The sequence below is a fragment of the Lytechinus pictus genome, chromosome 2 (genome assembly GCF_037042905.1).
Source record: "Lytechinus pictus isolate F3 Inbred chromosome 2, Lp3.0, whole genome shotgun sequence".
Classification (NCBI taxonomy): Eukaryota; Metazoa; Echinodermata; class Echinoidea; order Temnopleuroida; family Toxopneustidae; genus Lytechinus; species Lytechinus pictus.
The window spans coordinates 45686606-45707074 of record NC_087246.1 but is presented as its reverse complement, the minus strand read 5'-3'; the positions used below and the strand labels follow the sequence as shown (position 1 = coordinate 45707074).

At 35.2% G+C, this 20469-nt stretch overlaps 1 protein-coding gene across 2 annotated transcripts in view; it reads right to left on the bottom strand.

Moving 5' to 3' along the window:
• LOC129279020 (endoglucanase E-4-like) overlaps nt 1-14958 on the bottom strand; it is a 31629-nt gene extending 16671 nt beyond the window's left edge. The window contains exons 1-3 of one of the 2 annotated variants that reach the window (XM_064094913.1): nt 14797-14958; nt 10550-10823; nt 2065-2125 (exon numbers count right to left, since the gene is read on the bottom strand). In XM_064094913.1, coding sequence (XP_063950983.1) covers nt 2065-2107 — 43 coding nt within the window. In that variant the 5' untranslated portion in view covers nt 2108-2125; nt 10550-10823; nt 14797-14958. The remainder of the gene's footprint in view (nt 1-2064; nt 2126-10549; nt 10824-14796) is intronic. The other variant, XM_064094912.1, reaches the window with a different exon arrangement.
• Nucleotides 14959-20469: the final 5511 nt, after the last annotated feature.

The window sequence follows — 20469 nt, the reverse complement described above, 5'->3', positions numbered from 1 at the left end:
TTTAAAAATGAAAAATGGCCGCCATAGTCCCTTATCTTAATATGTAAAATTTGAATGGGGAAAGATAATTCCCACAAAGAAACATATTGCAGCCATTTTGAAATTTAAATATAGCATTTATCACCTAAATAACATAAGAAATGATCTATTTGGTTAGAAATCATATTTTCAGACGATATTTCACTCATACATGCAACACCATTTAGTCAAGCAAAGCCAAATTCTGTTAAAATTATATGTTCCCATTCACAAAGTACATAATAGGCCTACCGTTAGGGCCTGTAGCGGCCATTTTGACTTTCAAAATACATTATTTATCACCTACCTGGCAGAATGAATGATATATCTTGTTAGAAATTATGTTTTCAGACAATATTTTACTCTTAAATCACAATTATATGCATGTTATGGTGCTGACTCCTGTGAAAATCGGTTTCCCAGATCGATTGTACATAATACAGTCAATGTCTTTTGGAGGCCATTTTGAATATCAAAATACAGGATTTATCACATAACTGACATAACAAATGATATATATCGTTAGCAATCATGTTTTCAGACATTGCTTCACTCATAGATCATAATTACTTGCATTTCAGTGCTCAATTTTGTAAAAATTAATTTTCCCCATTCATATTGTACAGGGGTCTATGATGGCGGCCATTTTGATATCAAGAAAATAAATATTTTGACAAAAATCTTTTTTTCATATATTAATTCACTCCGGCAGCACAATTGCATGTACTTTATAGCCAATTTGTGGACAATTTTATGATTTTCATGGGTAATTTGAATGTTCTGGCGGCCATATTGGATTTTGCCAATTTGCAGAAAATGCTCAAGGTTACACGAGTGGCATCATTCAGATTCGGAATCAGCACCCTCGAATTGACAAGAAACCATCAAAAAACATTGTATATATAAAAAAAAACAAGGTTCGACCCCTTCTATCCTGGACTACATGGGAAGAATCAGTGATGCATTAAAGGATCCAGAGCATATGACTTCTTCAGAATTTTCCGAATTGCGGGAGAAAAAAGAAATGTGTGTTTTCTCATGTTTCGGATGGTGGGTGATAATGACCTATGTAGACAGCAAGCCCGTCAGATCGCGTTTCCTCTTCATGGCCACATGTACGCGAATGTAAAAAAAAACAAAAACTAAAACTCCCCGCAAAGTACTGAGGCTGCAGGAGTTCGTCAATCGTTTGCGTAGGACTAGGTAGCTTCCCCAATCGCCTGAGGATGTCGTTGTTAGTTTGTCGGAAATTTAACAAAAAAAAGCTTTCCTGGACGTTTTTGTTTCCTTCTCTTCTTTTTCTTTGACGCGCAATTTGTTGCGATATCTCTGAAGACAAATGCGATGTCACGGTACCCAAAGTCCCCGCAAATTCCTAGCCAGATCGCCAAAGTTCGCCAAATGTCTCGTGTACGTTCGCGAAGTTCGCTAGATTATTTAGCATGTGGTTCTTGAATTGTTCATGTTATTTACAGTTTAGTCTCGTGTTATTGGTGAAAGGGAGCAAGCATTGTTTTACGCCGACTCGTTTTCCACGAGACATTTGGAGAAAATCCTCAGAATTTGAACTTTGCCATTTTTCTAAATGTGCGTCCTGTCCTTCAAAAACTGTTGACGTATCCCGTGAAAACCACGCTTATACCGTAAAAAATGTCGATCCGGGGTTGGGTCAGTGGCCTGTATTAGCATATTATATATATTATTATATACTATATTAAATTTCTATATTCATAATAATAACAACAAAGTAAGTTAATATTTATTGTACGGATCGATTTTCAGTTTTTTTTAACAGGTTGTAAGGAATTTGAATGGCATGGTAACCGACATAGCACCCACAGTATTTAATATACCATGTAACGTGCGCATTTAACACTTTTGAAATGACTGTCACAGATGTTGTGTCTCGACTTTTCTATTCGTGCCTCCTATTACTTAGGTCAAGTGAGAAAATTGATGATACTTTATCCCAACACTCTCAGCAATACAAAGGTAGACTCTTTCATTAACTATAAGTATAAGCCGTCTTTATTCGTTTTTCCGTACCTTGTGAAATTAGGCAGATCGCTATCAATGGAAACAGCAACATGGTTGATGCTTTCACAATCTGCAAAGAAATGTACAAAATAAATACTTTGTTCGTTTTATATCTAAACGCCAGTACTAGCATTGGTAAGACCTATTCCCCGCTGGAAATAAAAGTAGTCAGAGTGAATCTGGGACATAAACCAAAGTATTATGAATGACTAGGAGAGGAAGGATGCAAATGAAAAGAGGGGATAGGGGGAATGGGGGGGGGGGGGTACAAAACAATATATATGAAAATGTAAACGCCTGAAAGCTATCGACCTATTTTGGGTTTAAATTTCAGGGCACCCCAAACTTATGGCTTTTGTTTTTAAACGGGGACCTAAAATGTAAAAAAAAATCTCTATTACACTTTAGGCCAATAAAAAAAGGCTTTGCCCGAACAACGTCAATGATTTGTCAAACTACCATTGAGTGATGACCCTGTATATTGCGAATGATCAATGTTTCAGTAGTTGGGAGATTGCGTGTTTAGAGGGTGAAAGAATATGAGACTGAAAAGATATTCAAATATAGCTAAATCTAATATTGCGAGCCAGCGTAGCGAGCGAATCTTTGAAAGGTTGTTTTAAGTCGTTTGGAATAATAGAAGAATAACACCTGCTTAAAAAGAAAATAGTAAAGAGGACAGTTGTGACACTTCATGAAATGTTTTACGAAATATGTAGTAACACGATTTCCTATAGGAATTACCGCAGAAAGTACTCCAGAACATTACAGGCACGCAGTTTGGGCACTACAGAATGCCACCACAGAAAGTACCATTGTCACGTACCAAAGAAATACCACACGATAGTAAATACTTATACCACTACCACAGGACAGTGCCACATACACTGCGACAGGATAGTATCGCAGGACAGTACCACAGGAAAGTATCCCAAGGCAGTATGACGGGACATTACTATAGTCTCCAGGCACAGACCATTCGTTTTCGCAATCCGCATAGACCATAGTACATAATGCAGAGTCTGGAGTAGTGAGACTAGATTCACTGTGTACTGTGGCACAGAGACCTGTATTCTTAAGTCAGGTTTAACTTTAGACCATGGTCTAAGTCTGTGCTAAAATTATGGGGAGCCTAAAATATTTCTTATGTTTACTATTTTGTTTCCTTTTGCTTTCACAATGAAGAAAAATGTATCAAAATATTCTAATCATCATTCCCAGAAAATGTGGGTGTCATATGAGTTAATAAATTGGATGTGTACTGTTAGGGATTGTGCCCCAATTGGCTCTCCATAGTTAAACCACAACTTTAAACCAGGGTTTAATTTAAACCCGAGTTGAGAATACGGGCCAGAGAGTTTGGCGTCTATAGGGTTCATTCTAGACATGGTATGGGTGAGGTGTCAAATATTAGTCTATGCTTGCAGACTAATATTACTACGGGAAAGTATCACAGGACAGTATCAAGTACAGGACAGTATTACAGGATAGTACCACATGTTACTTTTTCACACTGCATTTTCGTAATTGAAATAATTGCATTAAAGTTGGTGATTTCTGTTAAACTCTGTTGTTCCCAAGATTTGATATTTTTCCGGTTCTTCTATCGCGGACCAAGACTGTATATTCAGAGGTGACCCGACAATTGCTCCGCCGACATCTGCTCCGCCGACAATTGCTACGCAAAATACGACATCTGCTCCGCCGACAATTGCTCCGGACAGTTGCTCCGCCGACAGTTGCTCCGTCGACACTTGCTCCGCCGATATCTGCTCCGCCGACATCTGCTCCGCCGATATTTGCTCCACCGATATTTGCTCCGCCGACATTTGCTCCGTCGACATCTGCTCCGCCGAAAATTGCTCCGCCGACAATTGCTCCGCCGATAATTGCTCCGCCGACTTCTGCTCCGATTATACGACAATTGCTCCGCGATAATTGCTCCGCCGATAATTGCTCCGTCGACATCTGCTCCGCCGATAATTGCTCCGCCGATAATTGCTCCGTCGACATCTGCTCCGCCGAAAATTGCTCCGCCGATATTTGCTCCGTCGACATCTGCTCCGATTATACGACAATTGCATGAACATCTTATTTCTCCAAGTTGGTCTATGTTTGAAATGATAAGAAATTCATCCTGATACAAATTGTTTTCAGGCGCGGATCCAGGAGGGGGCCGAGCCGGCCCCGGCCCCCCCCCCCTATATTTTGGCAACCTGCAGAAAAAAGTGTACAGGTACTCTTTAACTTGATATAACGATGAAAAAGAGAAAGTAAAGTAAGAAAGCGGTATTATACCCATGATGTGTAATTTACAGCCTCGTAACGGCTGGCCCCGACCCGAAAGGAAACAAGAAAAAGGTGAGGGGAAGAATTGGAAAATAGAATTTACATAAAAATTTTCACTCGCGCTTTGCGCTCGCAGTGCCTGTGTAATGAATCTCATTCAAGAGGATTAAATGGCACTTACATGTAACATATCCAGTTCTGAAATCAATTTGCACACAATATTTTAGCTCGCAAATCAAGCTTTCATTATTTTGTTTGATTTACACACTGTATAAAAATTTTCAGCTCGCGCTGCGCGCTCACAATGTTTGATTTGTGATATACCTATCCTCTTTGGAAATTCTTACCAAAATTTCTCAAAATGCTCCTTTATCATGTCGGTAAAAATTTAAGCTCGTGCTTCGCGCTCGCATTTAATTGTTGTAGACACAGCTTGTTCTTTAATTAGATAAAAACGTGCTTAGACTGTCCAGTTTTCAGGTCGAAATATCAAAAATTTTGAGCTCGCGCTTCGCACACTCATTCAATTGGTGATACTTGTATCCTCTTCATTAATCACTAAAAAACAGTCCTAATTGATTCCCTTTTCACGTTACTATAATGAAATTTCGGCTCGCGCTTCGCGTTCGCATTGTTCAGTTGGATACTTATATATCTTTGTTCATGATTATAAAAACTGCTCAGAATCTTCAGGTCTAAGGACAAAATATCAAAGAATTTGAGCTCGCGCTTCGCGCTCGCATATTATATTTAAAGACAATATGAGATACCTTATCTTGTAACAATAAAAACTAAAACTTCAGTCTTTAGTTAGGACTACCCCCTGAAAAACCAACAAAAAAATCAGATTATAGCGGCCAATCGAGAAAAATGTTGATGAAAATATTTTTCGGCCCCCCCTATTGGCGAAAGCTGGATCCGCCCCTGGTTTTGATGGGTTTTTTTTCTTGTTATTCGTTAATGTTTTATTTATTTTATTCTCCCCCTATCATCACAGCTTTCTGCTTAAAAAAACAAAACAAATCGTTCTCCCTGCCGCTGCCACTTGACATATTGTAACGGAGAAGGGGAATGACACACTCCCCATTGAAATTGTGAATCTGGATTTTTGTTCATATATTATTATCATTGGTTTCACTCCGGTCTTGAGCGGGGAGAGAAATTGGGGGGGGGGGGGATGCTGGACACAATATCTCTTCTGCTTTCCAGCAACTTATACACCATACATTCGCACGGGCTCTCTCTCTTTCTCGTTTTGTTCTTTCACGCTGTTTATTTTCATTGATGACCGCTTGATTTATTGTATATTTAGCAGCATTATAATAATTAATATTTTTATCAATAATTTTTATTTACATCTTGGGCCTTATCTACCCTTGCACCTTTTTTCTTTCAATTTGTTCCAAACGAAAGTATGATCATCACTGGCGTACAGATGGGGGAGGGGCGTGCTAGGGGTCACGGATCCCCCCCCCCCATTCTCCCTACCAATGAAAAAAATAAAATAAATAAAGGAAAGGAAAATAAATGTAATCCTTGTCTGGCCCCCTCCAATTGTTGTTGTTGGCTCATTACGCTACTGGTGAGTTACTATAAAACTAGACTTCGGTTGTATTTTTGTTCTATTCTGTGCAATAGCGACAATATAAATATGTTTTAATAAATGAATATATGTATCTCTCTCACTACGTCTAAACAAATAATGTTATTTTTAAAAGAACAATAATATATATACCAGTAATAATATAGTTACAAATTCATGAAACCCGATACGCATTAAACTGAATTTATAATGCGAGCACAAAGCGCGAGCTGTTATTGACCTGGCAAATTGTAAACAATGAAACATATCTCGGGGGGGGGGGGGAGGGGAGATATCTCATAGTGAGAGCGCAATGCGCTAATTGAATATTTTTGATATATTTCAGAAAAGGGACATTTTGTGATCGTGAACTTGAGATATATTTAAGGAGTGGACCAAGCTTTCGCCACTAGGGTTGGGGGGCCGGGTGGAAAAAACATTTTCATCCACATTTACGCCGATCAGCCGCTAAAAGCGGATTTTTTTTTTAAGGGTTAGTCCTAACTAAAGACTAAAGTTTAAAGTGGAACCGTCGTGATGTGGTGTAGCGGTTCTGACTCTTGGCTTGTACTTAAACGGTCGTGTTTTCGAATCCCACCTTGGTGTAGCATCCTTTGGCAAGTCGTTAATCCACACTTTGCCATTCTCAACCCAGGTGCTAAATTGTAAGATGTGAAAGTCATTGTAGCTTGTCCTGCATTATGTGCGCCTAATCGGTGACAGGCTGGATTACTCCCCAGGGAGTGGAGGATGTGCATACGTTGTGTGCGGGAATAGCTGATTAAAATGATGACCGGGTGATAAATATGTAAGCGCTTAGATACATACCATGTCTTAAGCGCATTATAGATAACCAGATGATTGTTATTATCATTATTATTGTTATTATTATAATCATTATTATTATTATTATTATTACTATTACTATTTTCATTATTATTATTATTATCATTGTTATTAGTAGTAGTTGTATTATTTGTATTATATTTCATTCTCCTTCGTTTCATTTTTTTGTAATATTTCAAAATATTTTGATATCCGTTCCAGAAATTAATCAAAAGGATACGAATCTCGCCAATTAAATTATGGAGGAGCTAAGCTGAAACTTTTTTTTCATAGGTCATGAAAACGGAATATAAAAAGAAACACACACAATCATGTTCCGTATCTTACTAAATAGCGCGATATGCAAGCTGGGATTATTTATAGGCCTACTGGTCTGACGCTCACAGTGGCATAATGAGCAACTTTTTTGACATTTTTAATACAGAAATCGATTTTTTTTAAAAAGAGTTTGACTTAATATTCAGAAAATAATATACAATTTCACCCTTTCCGTTTCATTTTCTTTCTTGTTCATTTTCTTCTTAGGTGGCCATATACAGATGAAGGTATATCATTTATAGAAGAAAATCTTGTTTGATTGATTTGTTTTATTTTGAAACTACGTGTAAAATTATATATATCCCCCATCAACAACAAATTGTTACTTACATTATAACATCATAATGAATATAATTCGACTATTGGCGGACCATATGGATTTTATTTTTTAATTAAAAAAAATTTAAGTATCCTTTTTCTATCAGTGAAGAAAACAATCATGATCAACTTAAAACAAAAAGCAACTCACTATTATCATAATCTAAAAACCTACGGTGTATATGACATGATGTTATCAATAGAATGAAATTTCTTTTACCACAATCCTCATTATTTATGCTTTATTCGTCATTGATTTTGCCATACTTGAATTACGGTCTCTTGATTTGGGGTAATACCCATCAAACGTTGATAGAAAAGATTTTTATACTGCAAATAAAGGTTATCCGGATTATTTGCAATGCTCGAATACGCTCTCATACTAATTCTTTATTTTTCTTTCGAAATAATAATAATAATAATAATAGCCAATTTTTATAAAGCGCTTTTCCCAGAATGGCCCAAAGCGCGTTACAGCATATTATTACCCCGGTCATTGGATTCATTTCAATCCCGCACGAAAAGTGCACAATTTCCACTCCCTGGTGAGCATTCCTTGCATTCATCGCAGCCTCATTATGGCGCTGGCAAAATCAAACATACAATATCTTTCGCATCCTACCGGGTACCCATTTAGCACCTGGGTCGAGAGTGGCAAAGTGTGGATTAACGCCTTGCCAAAGGACGCTAGACCGCGGTGGGATTCGAACACACGACCCTCTGTTTACAAGGCGAGAGTCAGAACCACTACACCACGGCTCTTCCACAAGATTTTTTAAAATTAAGGATTTATATTAATTTCAACTAGGTAAGTTTTTGTATCAATATAATAGCAATGATTTACCGATTGTTTTTATGACATGTTTCATAAAAATGAGAGCATTCACAAATACCCAACTAGGCAATCAGATGAATTCCATTTACCGCTTTTCAGGACGTTCAAAGCCAAAAACACTTTCATTTATGAAGGCCCAAAATGTTCCAAAAAAAATGTTCCAAAAAATTCCCTTCATAACGACTTAAAGAATTCCCCCTCTCTGTACACTTTTAAAAGAAAGTTAAAATCTTTCTTACTGAAATCCTATAATCACGTCTAAAAAATACATCATCACAGATTTTTATCTTTAAACACCGTTCCTTTTCACTCATGCGCTACGTTGTTTCTGTTTGTCTACACTCCTCTCCCTGTAGTTCATTATGCAGTTCTAACATTCATTCCCCACCCCCCTTCCTCTCTCTTTCTCTCTCCCTCTCTTATTCATCCGCTTTATCCGCTTTATTTCTATACTGTTTCTCATTCCTGAGTTTTTTGCGTAATTTTCGTATATTTTGGCTATTTAATATTTTCTTTTAATGATGTCTCCTGTTGGTAATCATGGTTTATATTTTGATTTGTATATATAAATTTATTTCTCGCTTGTCATATTTTGAGGAGCCCACAATATACAAGCTTTGCTTTTAAGTGGGATCCTCCATTTTCACAAATTATAAATCACAAATCCTTTACACATGATTACTTTGTATGTAACTTTCTTATAACATGTCTTTTTCAAGTTGATTTTATGACCTTGGTATATTTTTTTATGATGTTGACTTGTTATGATTGTATTTATTTGATTTATATTTTGTTGAAAATTAAATAAATGAAATTAAATGTAGATGTGGAGACCAGAGCACTGTGTATACGAGAGGATATGGAAACCAGATTGGAGGGGTGTGGCGAGAAGGTGACACGACATGTAGCGTTTCACAAGTTGGTATTTTCGTGAATATTAATTTTTAATTACTGAATGTCTTGGTCATGTTTGTGAGGAACAAAATTTGCCGACAGTAAACATTTTGCGTGACTACAGTACAGGTTTTCGACAAAAAAGGTGGGGGTACCGTTGAATTTCACCTGGAGCAAATATCTCCACTTTGGAGCATATTTCGAATGGGGTATATCTAAGTTTTTTGTACTGTTATAATAATTACATGAAAACGCGTATTTTTTTTCTCATTCTAATCACGAGGCACGTAATAAAACTTACACAAATGCTCCCCCCACAATGAATAAGAATTAATAATATCTATCCCTCCTTTGTGCTTGCCCCTTTTTTCTATTTCTTTCTATATGCATGTATCAGAATTCAGGAGCCGCAGAACCGTGGGGCTTCAGCCCCCCACTTTTTTCCAAAACCGTGTACAAAAACGTAAAAATGACCATATGATTGCGATTTTTAGCAGGGTCAGCCCCCCACTTTAGACTCATGCAGCCCCCCACTTTGAAAACCGTTCCGCGGCCCCTGTGTATGCCATGTAATATATCATGCAAGCATTATCGGAGCAGTTTACGGCGGAGCCATTTTCGGCGGAGCAGATATCGGCGGAGCAAATATTGACGGAGCAGATGTCGACGGAGCAGATATCGGCGGAGCAATTATCGGCGGAGCAATTGTCGCGGAGCAATTGTCGTATAATCGGAGCAGATGTCGGCGGAGCAACTATCGGCGGAGCAATTGTCGGCGGAGCAATTATCGGCGGAGCAGATGTCGACGGAGCAAATATCGGCGGAGCAAATATCGGCGGAGCAAATATCGGCGGAGCAAGTGTCGACGGAGCAAATATCGGCGGAGCAAGTGTCGACGGAGCAACTGTCGGCGGAGCAACTGTCCGGAGCAATTGTCGGCGGAGCAGTTGTCGTATTTTGCGTAGCAATTGTCGGCGGAGCAAATGTCGGCGGAGCAATTGTCATGGAACCTATTCAGAGCCACTAGACAGGTATACAGACTAAATAGTTTTATCTTGTTGCACCTGTATTAAAAAGGTAATGAAATTTCTTGACACTTGGATTGTAAGAGGAGAATCAAAAACTTGGAACAAGTTACATGTAGCTGATTGTGTGAAGACACGATTACACGATCTTATTGTTTACGAAATAATAGGTTTTTATTATCTGTTATGCTAATTCATTGATCTATTTTTTTGCCCTTTTTGTTTGCGCATACCGTATTATGTCGCCTTTCTTCCATGCGATCAAAGCGATATACTTCCTATCATTAAATGGGGTTGATAGGCTAGAACATATATATCAAATTATATCGTAAATAATTAAATCTGGGAAGATTTTACTGATTAAATAAGTAAAAGAGATGTACCTACCTGTTATACTAAACCAGCACGGAATAAATAAGAGGGAAGCTTGCATCAAAACAAAGGAATAAGCAGGCGCTAATAAGGAACAGAGACGGGAAGGGGGGGGGCACTCACCCCAGGGCCGGAGAGACTATAACCTCCCTTCGCCCATAGGTCCATGCTTCGCCTGAAAGGATGTCCTTTATAGGTAAAAAGGAACGAAGAGTGGGCGGACTCCAAACGCAGCACGCAAATGTTATTCAGGAGAATGCCCTGGAAAGAGCCAACGAGGTACTGATACCTATGAGGCGCCGAATGTACCAATATTATATAGAACAATTATTTGTTATATAATCATTATTTATTAAATAATAACTATTATTTATATATAATTTACATTTTATTTGTAAATAACTACTATTATATAAAATATCATTTCTAATTATTTATATATAATTCCAAGTAATACTTCATTATTTGTAAATAATAATAGTTCGACATTCCATTATTTATAAATAATGATTATTTGTTTTTCATTATTTATAAATAATGATTATTTGTTTTTCATTATTTATAAATAATGATTATTTGTTTTTCATTATTTACAAATAATGATTATTTGTTTTTCATTATTTATAAATAATGATTATTTGTTTTTCATTATTTACAAATAATGATTATTTGTTTTTCATTATTTATAAATAATGATTATTTGTTTTTCATTATTTATAAATAATGATTATTTGTTTTTCATTATTTATAAATAATGATTATTTGTTTTTCATTATTTACAAATAATGATTATTTGTTTTTCATTATTTATAAATAATGATTATTTGTTTTTCATTATTTATAAATAATGATTATTCGTTTTTCATTATTTATAAATAATGATTATTTGTTTTTCATTATTTATAAATAATTTGTTGAGTTTTCCATTATTTATAAATAATAATTATTTGTTAAATAATGAAAACGTCTACTTCATTATTTATAAATAATTTTTTCGAGTGCACCTTTATTCTCATTATTTATAAATAATCATTATTTGATGTTCGAGTTTTCCATTATTTATAAATAAAGATTATTTGTTAAATAATGAAATATCTACTTCATTATTTATAAATAATAATTTTGTTTCAATATCCCATTATTTATAAATAATCATTATTTATAAACAATTTTTACAGTTTGCCATTATATACAAATAATCATTATTTATATACAAATAACCATTATTTATCAAATAATGCCATTATTTATTAAATAATGCCATTATTTATTAAATAATGCCATTATTTATTAAATAATGGAAAACTCGCTATAACATGCAAATGTGGGACCGCCCATGATATGAATATTCATGATGCAATTTCCTTTTTCGTGATTTTTCTTCACAAATTTTTGTCCATTTCCTCTTCATAATGACATTTCTTGAAGCAATTTTCTAGGGATATGGTCTGATTGTAATATTCTTCATTTTCTATATAACTTCGTCTTCGTAGAAATATCAAAAAGTGTAATTTTATACGATTTTTCCTACAGTTCACAATCCCCATAGGCGCGCGTGTACGGTAGGGACAACCGGTGAATCGACGGAGTGCTCTTCATCGAAATACTACGTTGGTTGGTCCCCGGAAGTGGCGGGCGGAATTTAGCCCGAATCCTCGATGGAAGTCGATCAAGTGCATATGAGCTGAGAGAGTGAAATATCAGTGTACTTAATTGTACAGGCCCTTCTACTTTATTTCTTGTTGCTTTTTTTGTTAAGTTAATTTTTCCTGGTGTAGAGATAAGTTTCAGTTCTAATAATGCACTTCAAATACATTTTGGAGTGTCTGAGGCGTTTGGGGCGATTTCACCCTGGCCCCAAAATGCTCGCAACGACAATACGGGGGCATGATGACCCCTAAATTTTTAAAAACTTATTTTTCTATTGAAAATTATCACAAAATTCACCAAAAGTGTGCATGAAAGCCTTCGTATTTCACTTTTAAAACTCCAAAAAGTGCCCAAATGACAAGCTTGGTCGCTTCGCTGTGTCGCTTTCAACTTGAGAACGTTTACGCGTCTGCTTCCCCCCCCCCCTCCTCCGAAAGAAATTCTGTATACGGCCATGCTCTAAAGAGCCTGGCACATTGATTTATGTATACTTTCATTTTCATTATTTTTATCTCATTATCAACATGGCCTTACGCAGAATTTTTTTCCAGGGGGGCCGGGGCCGGAGCATGACGCGCGTAAACTTTCTCAAAAAAATCTTGAAAGCGAGACAGCGACGCGACCAAGCTCAAATGACAAGCTTGGTCGCTTCGCTTTTTCAAGATTTTTATGAGAAAGTTTACGCGCGTCCTGCTCCCCCCACCCCCCCCCCCGGAAAAAATTCTGCGTAAGGCCATGATGATAATGAGATAAAAATAATGAAAATGAAGTATACATAAATCAATGTGCCAGGCTCTTTACAGCATGGCCGTATACAGAATTTCTTTCGGAGGAGGGGGGGGGGGGGGAAGCAGACGCGTAAACGTTCTCAAGTTGAAAGCGACACAGCGAAGCGACCAAGCTTGTCATTTGGGCACTTTTTGGAGTTTTAAAAGTGAAATACGAAGGCTTTCGTGCACACTTTTGGTGAATTTTGTGATAATTTTCAATAGAAAAATAAGTTTTTAAAAATTTAGGGGTCATCATGCCCCCGTATTGTCGTTGCGAGCATTTTGGGGCCAGGGTGAAATCGCCCCAAGCGCCTCAAACACTCCAAAATGTATTTGAAGTGCATTATTAGAACTGAAACTTATCTCTACACCAGGAAAAATTAACTTAACAAAAAAAGCAACAAGAAATAAAGTAGAAGGGCCTGTACAATTAAGTACACTGATATTTCACTCTCTCAGCTCATATGCACTTGATCGACTTCCATCGAGGATTCGGGCTAAATTCCGCCCGCCACTTCCGGGGACCAACCAACGTAGTATTTCGATGAAGAGCACTCCGTCGATTCACCGGTTGTCCCTACCGTACACGCGCGCCTATGGGGAATGTGAACTGTAGGAAAAATCGTATAAAATTACACTTTTTGATATTTCTACGAAGACGAAGTTATATAGAAAATGAAGAATATTACAATCAGACCATATCCCTAGAAAATTGCTTCAAGAAATGTCATTATGAAGAGGAAATGGACAAAAATTTGTGAAGAAAAATCACGAAAAAGGAAATCGCATCATGAATATTCATATCATGGGCGGTCCCACATTTGCATGTTATAGCGAGTTTTCCATTATTTAATAAATAATGGCATTATTTAATAAATAATGGCATTATTTAATAAATAATGGTTATTTGTATATAAATAATGATTATTTGTATATAATGGCAAACTGTAAAAATTGTTTATAAATAATGATTATTTATAAATAATGGGATATTGAAACAAAATTATTATTTATAAATAATGAAGTAGATATTTCATTATTTAACAAATAATCTTTATTTATAAATAATGGAAAACTCGAACATTAAATAATGATTATTTATAAATAATGAGAATAAAGGTGCACTCGAAAAAATTATTTATAAATAATGAAGTAGACGTTTTCATTATTTAACAAATAATCATTATTTATAAATAATGGAAAACTCAACAAATTATTTATAAATAATGAAAAACAAATAATCATTATTTATAAATAATGAAAAACAAATAATCATTATTTGTAAATAATGAAAAACAAATAATAATTATTTATAAATAATGAAAAACAAATAATCATTATTTATAAATAATGAAAAACAAATAATCATTATTTGTAAATAATGAAAAACAAATAATCATTATTTATAAATAATGAAAAACAAATAATCATTATTTATAAATAATGAAAAACAAATAATCATTATTTGTAAATAATGAAAAACAAATAATCATTATTTATAAATAATGAAAAACAAATAATCATTATTTGTAAATAATGAAAAACAAATAATCATTATTTATAAATAATGAAAAACAAATAATCATTATTTATAAATATTAAATGAAAAACAAATAATCATTATTTATAAATAATGGAATGTCGAACTATTATTAATTACAAATAATGAAGTATTACTTGGAATTATATATAAATAATTAGAAATGATATTTTATATAATAGTAGTTATTTACAAATAAAATGTAAATTATATATAAATAATAGTTATTATTTAATAAATAATGATTATATAACAAATAATTGTTCTATATAATATTGGTACATTCGGCGCCTCATAGATACCGCTGTTATCTTAGGCCTTGGGTTTGTCTTCCGAAAGAGTCGCGTCCGCGCCCGCAGCGTAGAGTTCCTCAACAATCATCCGGGAGAGGAGTCATTCGAGGCCGCAGAGAACGGTTAGCGCAAAAGCCTATACTCTCTTAAAAGTTACCCAGGAATGTGTGCGACGCAAGCATCAAAATCAACAAAATATTATGAAAACCAACATGAACCTGATACCTATTATCACATGATTTAGTGACATCATAATTGCATCATTTCTAAAAATATTTTCAGTCTCATTTATGACCAAGTATATTGAAAATTGTATACCTGTCGTACATAAAAGCCCACCCATTGCCAAGAGGGACTTACCGCTTTCATTAAGTGATTGGTTAACATTGGTTTGACTTAAAAAAATCTGAGCTAGAAGGTCACACTTGTCACCTATGTTTGTGATATGTTACAAAAATGAAGCCCAGAAAAAATTGCGTTCGAAAATTATTATTTAGTGCTTCAAAAATTGAAATATAAAGTGACCGAAAACACCATCTTAATTTCATCCCATACACTTATGTGTACTATTTAGGCGTCTATAAGACGCCTATTTACAAAATCGGGGTTTGCCTTGTAGTTTTAGCTTTTTATTCTCAATAATGGTTGTTTTCAGGGTTTTATTAGTTCTAATACATGCACTTGTACACATGATTCATCTTGGTTTGAGAATTTTTTTAATCGGCTGCTCACAAAGTTAAACAATACCATTAAATTAGAACTTTGGGAAACCCAGAAAAATACGATTTCTTGAACCACATTCCAGGTGTATAGGTTTATGCGTTCTTGCCTATGACTATAGGTTTATATTTAGTCAAAGGCATGACTGCTAACAAAATGTGATAATGTATATTTACGACTAAGGTTTGATCAGTTGTCAAGAAATGTCGTCACCGAAGTGTAAAAAATAATATGCTTGCACTGTTTGAAAACAACGTGGACTTAAGTGTGATTTTTTTCTCCTACCAACGCAGCAAGCAAATGAACATCGCAAGGTAGACTCTAATACATTATAAGGAGAGATTGTATTAAACAAAAATAATTTTCAGTAGAATATCAGAATGATTATTAAATGTGATTATTATTTGGTAATTACATAGAACCTCAAAGAATCCACAGTGTGAATCATTTCAAAATAAAAAAAAAGTACTTAAAAAGTTTCACTCTAATGACTAAATCTAATAAATTATGTATTTTGTAGGGATTAACATAATTAATCATGAATAAAGCAATACTTCACCTCATTACATGATATCAATGAAAGTTTTTGTGCAACTATGACTTCAGAAATACATGTCTAGAAGAAGTTTCTACTAGTACCTTGTTTCTCACTATACCGGCAGTACGTCGGAACAAACTTACCTTTTTTGCAGCTAAGAAGCCAAATCAGAAAATGATTTCAATCTTGCCAGCGTGGCGCATATAACAATAATTTCGCAAACCAATCAAAATTATCTCGTTCGTTTGTGAGAGCTTCAACATGTGATCAAACATGGTAAATCTGATAAATGGCAGAAGCAACCTATCAAAATAATATACATATGAATGTCGCAATTAATAAAACGCACCTTTATCGATATCGACGTCAGCAATTTCCAAGCTGAGGTAAACACACTCGATGGAATATTACTGATGGAATTACCCTTGAATGACCTACAGAGAAAACTTGAAATGACCTTGAGTGGAAATGTGAAATTAAACATAAATCATTGCCGCGTTGGCTAAAACACAAGTCGCATGGTAAACCATTTGTTGATGTCCATTATTGCTGCATGCCGCTTTCAATCAACATTATTAATTAATTAATTTAGTTATATATTTATATATTCATTTATTCACGTATTCTTTACAAAAAGACAGGGTTGTCTGAGATGATACCGAAATGTTTGAAAGGAGGTCAAGGTTCATCTCAAGCTGATTTTCATTTGGAAAAAAAAAATGTGCGAAACATAATAACCACGATTTTAGTATTAGGCCTATGTCATGTATGTAGCATTCATGAGGAGCCAATAATTGTCTATTTTCCCAATTTAATGACGCATTATATGTTACCTTGGCAATGGCGTCAGCTGCCAAAGGCGCTTGGTGCATTCAAGAAATTATTCCTGCCGGGTACCCGTTCACCTCACCTGGGTTAAGTGTTGCACAATGTGGGTAAATTTCTTGCTGAAGGCTGTAATTCTAACCCAAGTTCCTCTGATTGAAAGACGAGAGTCGTAATCACTAGACCACGACGCCCCCAACTCAAGGGTATGCTTCAATAGTTTGTTACCTGCCAACAGCTACCACGTGAGACAAGGTTCCCGTACCACAAAGGTTAGCAATTAATCGCTATATGAAATGACCAATCAAGATCCTCATAGCATGCGGATTTTGCCAAGTATAGATTGACTATGAACCAATCAGTATTATTCTTTGAAATTAACGATCAATCGCTAACCTTTGTATTACGGGACCTATATGTTCTCTTGTGCTAACTCTCTCTTCTTGCAATCTGCAAGAGGTGGCGTTTAATATATCAGAAGAGCTACTAAGATGTCTAGCTGATAGAGAGCAATCATTTCAAGAGGGAGGGGGCGATACAACGCCATCTACGGCGTACGACAACTCGTGGAAATGGCGTTAGATTTGTAAAGAGTAAAAAAAAAAGAAGAGAGATAGAATAATCTAGATTCTGGACTGTACGACCAAAATTTTAAAGCCACGTAATATGTTTCATTTTTCATCTTGAAATAGAAAATTATTATGAAAAACAGATATGAAATCAGAGTAAACCCTTTAAAAACATTTGATGATAAAGGCTTCCGACTGGATCACTATCATGACTATTATGCCTCCAATAGATCGATGTTAAGCCACATGGTGTTAAGGGACCCTTAGTATCTGTAAACATTAATTAATTAATCATGACATAAAGTAAAAAAATAAATATAATAAATTGGTATTTCAGGATGAAAATATTATGATTTGAAAAGACATGGTGAAATCAGACAAACAAGACACTAGAAATGTAATCATTGTACAAGGAGTAACAAAGTTATGACATCTTATAAAGCGTTGCATTATTTCGTTGAAACATTTCTGTGCATGTCTTTATGAATGTGCAGTGAGAAAGCTGCTGATGGCATATTTTGCATTCCATTACATATAGAATTTCTTTATTTTTATCAAACTATATTGACTACTGATGTAATGTGTAAGGTAATCATTGCTGCAACCGTTATTTTGTTACATATGAACCATATTTCCACCACCACCACCACCGTCACCACTATCATCATCATCATCATCATCAACATCTTCATCATCTTCATTTGTCATTATCATTATTATTATTTTTTTTTTACTTGATTATATATATTATAGCAAGTTTTGGCTTGTTAGATTTTGTTCTTCTCTTTTTTATATTATACTTAATTGATACTTTAATAATTTGTTATTCTCCATTCTGCTCATAATATGATTATATGGTTAAAATATGTTTCGGATTGTCATATTTTTCAAGCATTTTTTTGCTTACTATGGCAATCCATCTTCTGCTATTAATTTTATGCTAAATGATTTATACCTGATTTATTGTCAATATATGTTTGTTACATCTATGTTATATTATATTGTTATGTATTCAAATAAATTCAAATCAAATCAAATCAAATCAAATACCTTTACCATGCACACATGTATGAAACTATGATTTTAATATCATTCCATGTGATAACATGAGAAAAATGTAAATGAAAACATGACATCATCAGCCGACCTAATGAATATGAGGGTGTGCATATTATGAACTGTTCTCCCAAAGTAATGCTAAAGTTTTAAAAATGCAATAACTTTGTTACTTGTTATCAGATGTCACCCATTTTTTCAGTGTTTGCTCGGTGAATTCTACTCGGTGAATATTTCAGACATTCTGATTTTCAACTGTCAACTGTCGTCATCATAGCTGGTTCCAAAGTGTACCCGTGAAATATGCACACAAAGAACATTTTCTCTTGTGGGCAAAACAATCATTATCCGTATCTGATCAAATGAGTAAATATTGCACTCCTTTAACACATACAGCTGCTCATTCTTTGATATTTATCTATAAATTATATTTGACTAAGAAGCTGATAGAGGACATCTAATTGAAAACTATGTTGTGCTCAACATATCATCCTAACAATAAAAAAATAATAAGCCCATCTCTGGAAAAGAAATGTCGATATTTTAATTAGTCATTGTTAGTCAAATAATATTGATTATGAGATTATGAGACTAAAATGAATGAAAAACAAAAAAATATATAAAAAAGTATATTGCAGCATCCAAGTGAGGGTTGTACAAATAGTCAGGTAGTAGTCTGCAGGCACATACCTTTTTTGCAGTTCGCATAGTGTATAATGCAACGTTTGAAGAAGTGAGACTAGTTTCACTGTGGCTGGCTCTCAGACGTAGACAGAGTCTTTGTCGTATTGTCTCCGGTGTAGACACAATTGGTTAATATCAAATATGAGTCTGTACTTGCATACCAGTCAGGTAGCTAGATGACTATTAATCAAACGGACGAAGTACCACCATCCGATTCGGAATGTTGACCAAACTGAACGTCCGATAGTATATCTGAGCTGAATGTGGTCCCTACAAGCGAGGGCATAACAAAAAGGTCCTTTTTACCAAAAATAAAAACAAATAATCTCGTACATTGTACAAAACTAGCAGAATTTATTTTCGAAACATAAAAATTGGTGCCACCGTAATATTCTAATTTAATTTGTTGTCATCTTCAATAACTATATAGTTGTATTTTACTATTTTGTATTACATGTATGTTATCTTTGTAAAGTCACATGGATTGGAAAGGAAGACCTTCGGGTTATAGTTATTTAGTTAATCTTTTTCCTTTCCCGGCATCCATGTGACTCTCCTTATCCTATTGTTTGTATATGTTGTTTATGTGTTTGATTATGCCGAATAAATAATTAAAATAATAATAACAATAGAGGTCGAGGTGCTGACAAAGTTTAGCAAAATTGGACATCGCTGTCTCTTTTTCGATATTTTTCAGGTTTTATATGAAGAACTGATGTTTGTAACTTTTGGAGAGAAAAAAACGACCAACCAACACGGGGAAAAGCTGTAAAAAGAAGAAGGTTGCATCGTTATTCCAATAAGGAGTTATTTGGCCATATATCCTAAAATTATGAATGCAATATGCCTATATACAAAATCACCATTGACGGTACATGGTATACGTGTATGCAGTGGCGTACCTAGGATTTTTCACAGAGGGGGGGGGGGGGACAAACCGTCCACCAAAAAATGTCTTGAAGCTCGTCAGAGGGGGGGGGCAAAAAAGGTATTTCAAGCTCGTCAGGGGGGCAGGGATACGTCCTTTGCATGGGTTGTGGCTCGTCAGGGGGGGGGGGCAGACTGCCCCCTCTGCCCCCCCCCCCCCCCCCCGTAGGTACGCTAGTGCGTGTATGAGAATCCGCCGAACATGTACGTATGCCAACAACAGGCAAACAAACAACCAAAACATTGCCCGTCATATTACGTCTTGTTCCCTATGCAGAGAAATTGACCGCTAAAAATAATTGTCTTGTGTTAATGTGGTTCCTTGATCGTTATATCGAATACACTTTGGAGCCCCTTTTAAGG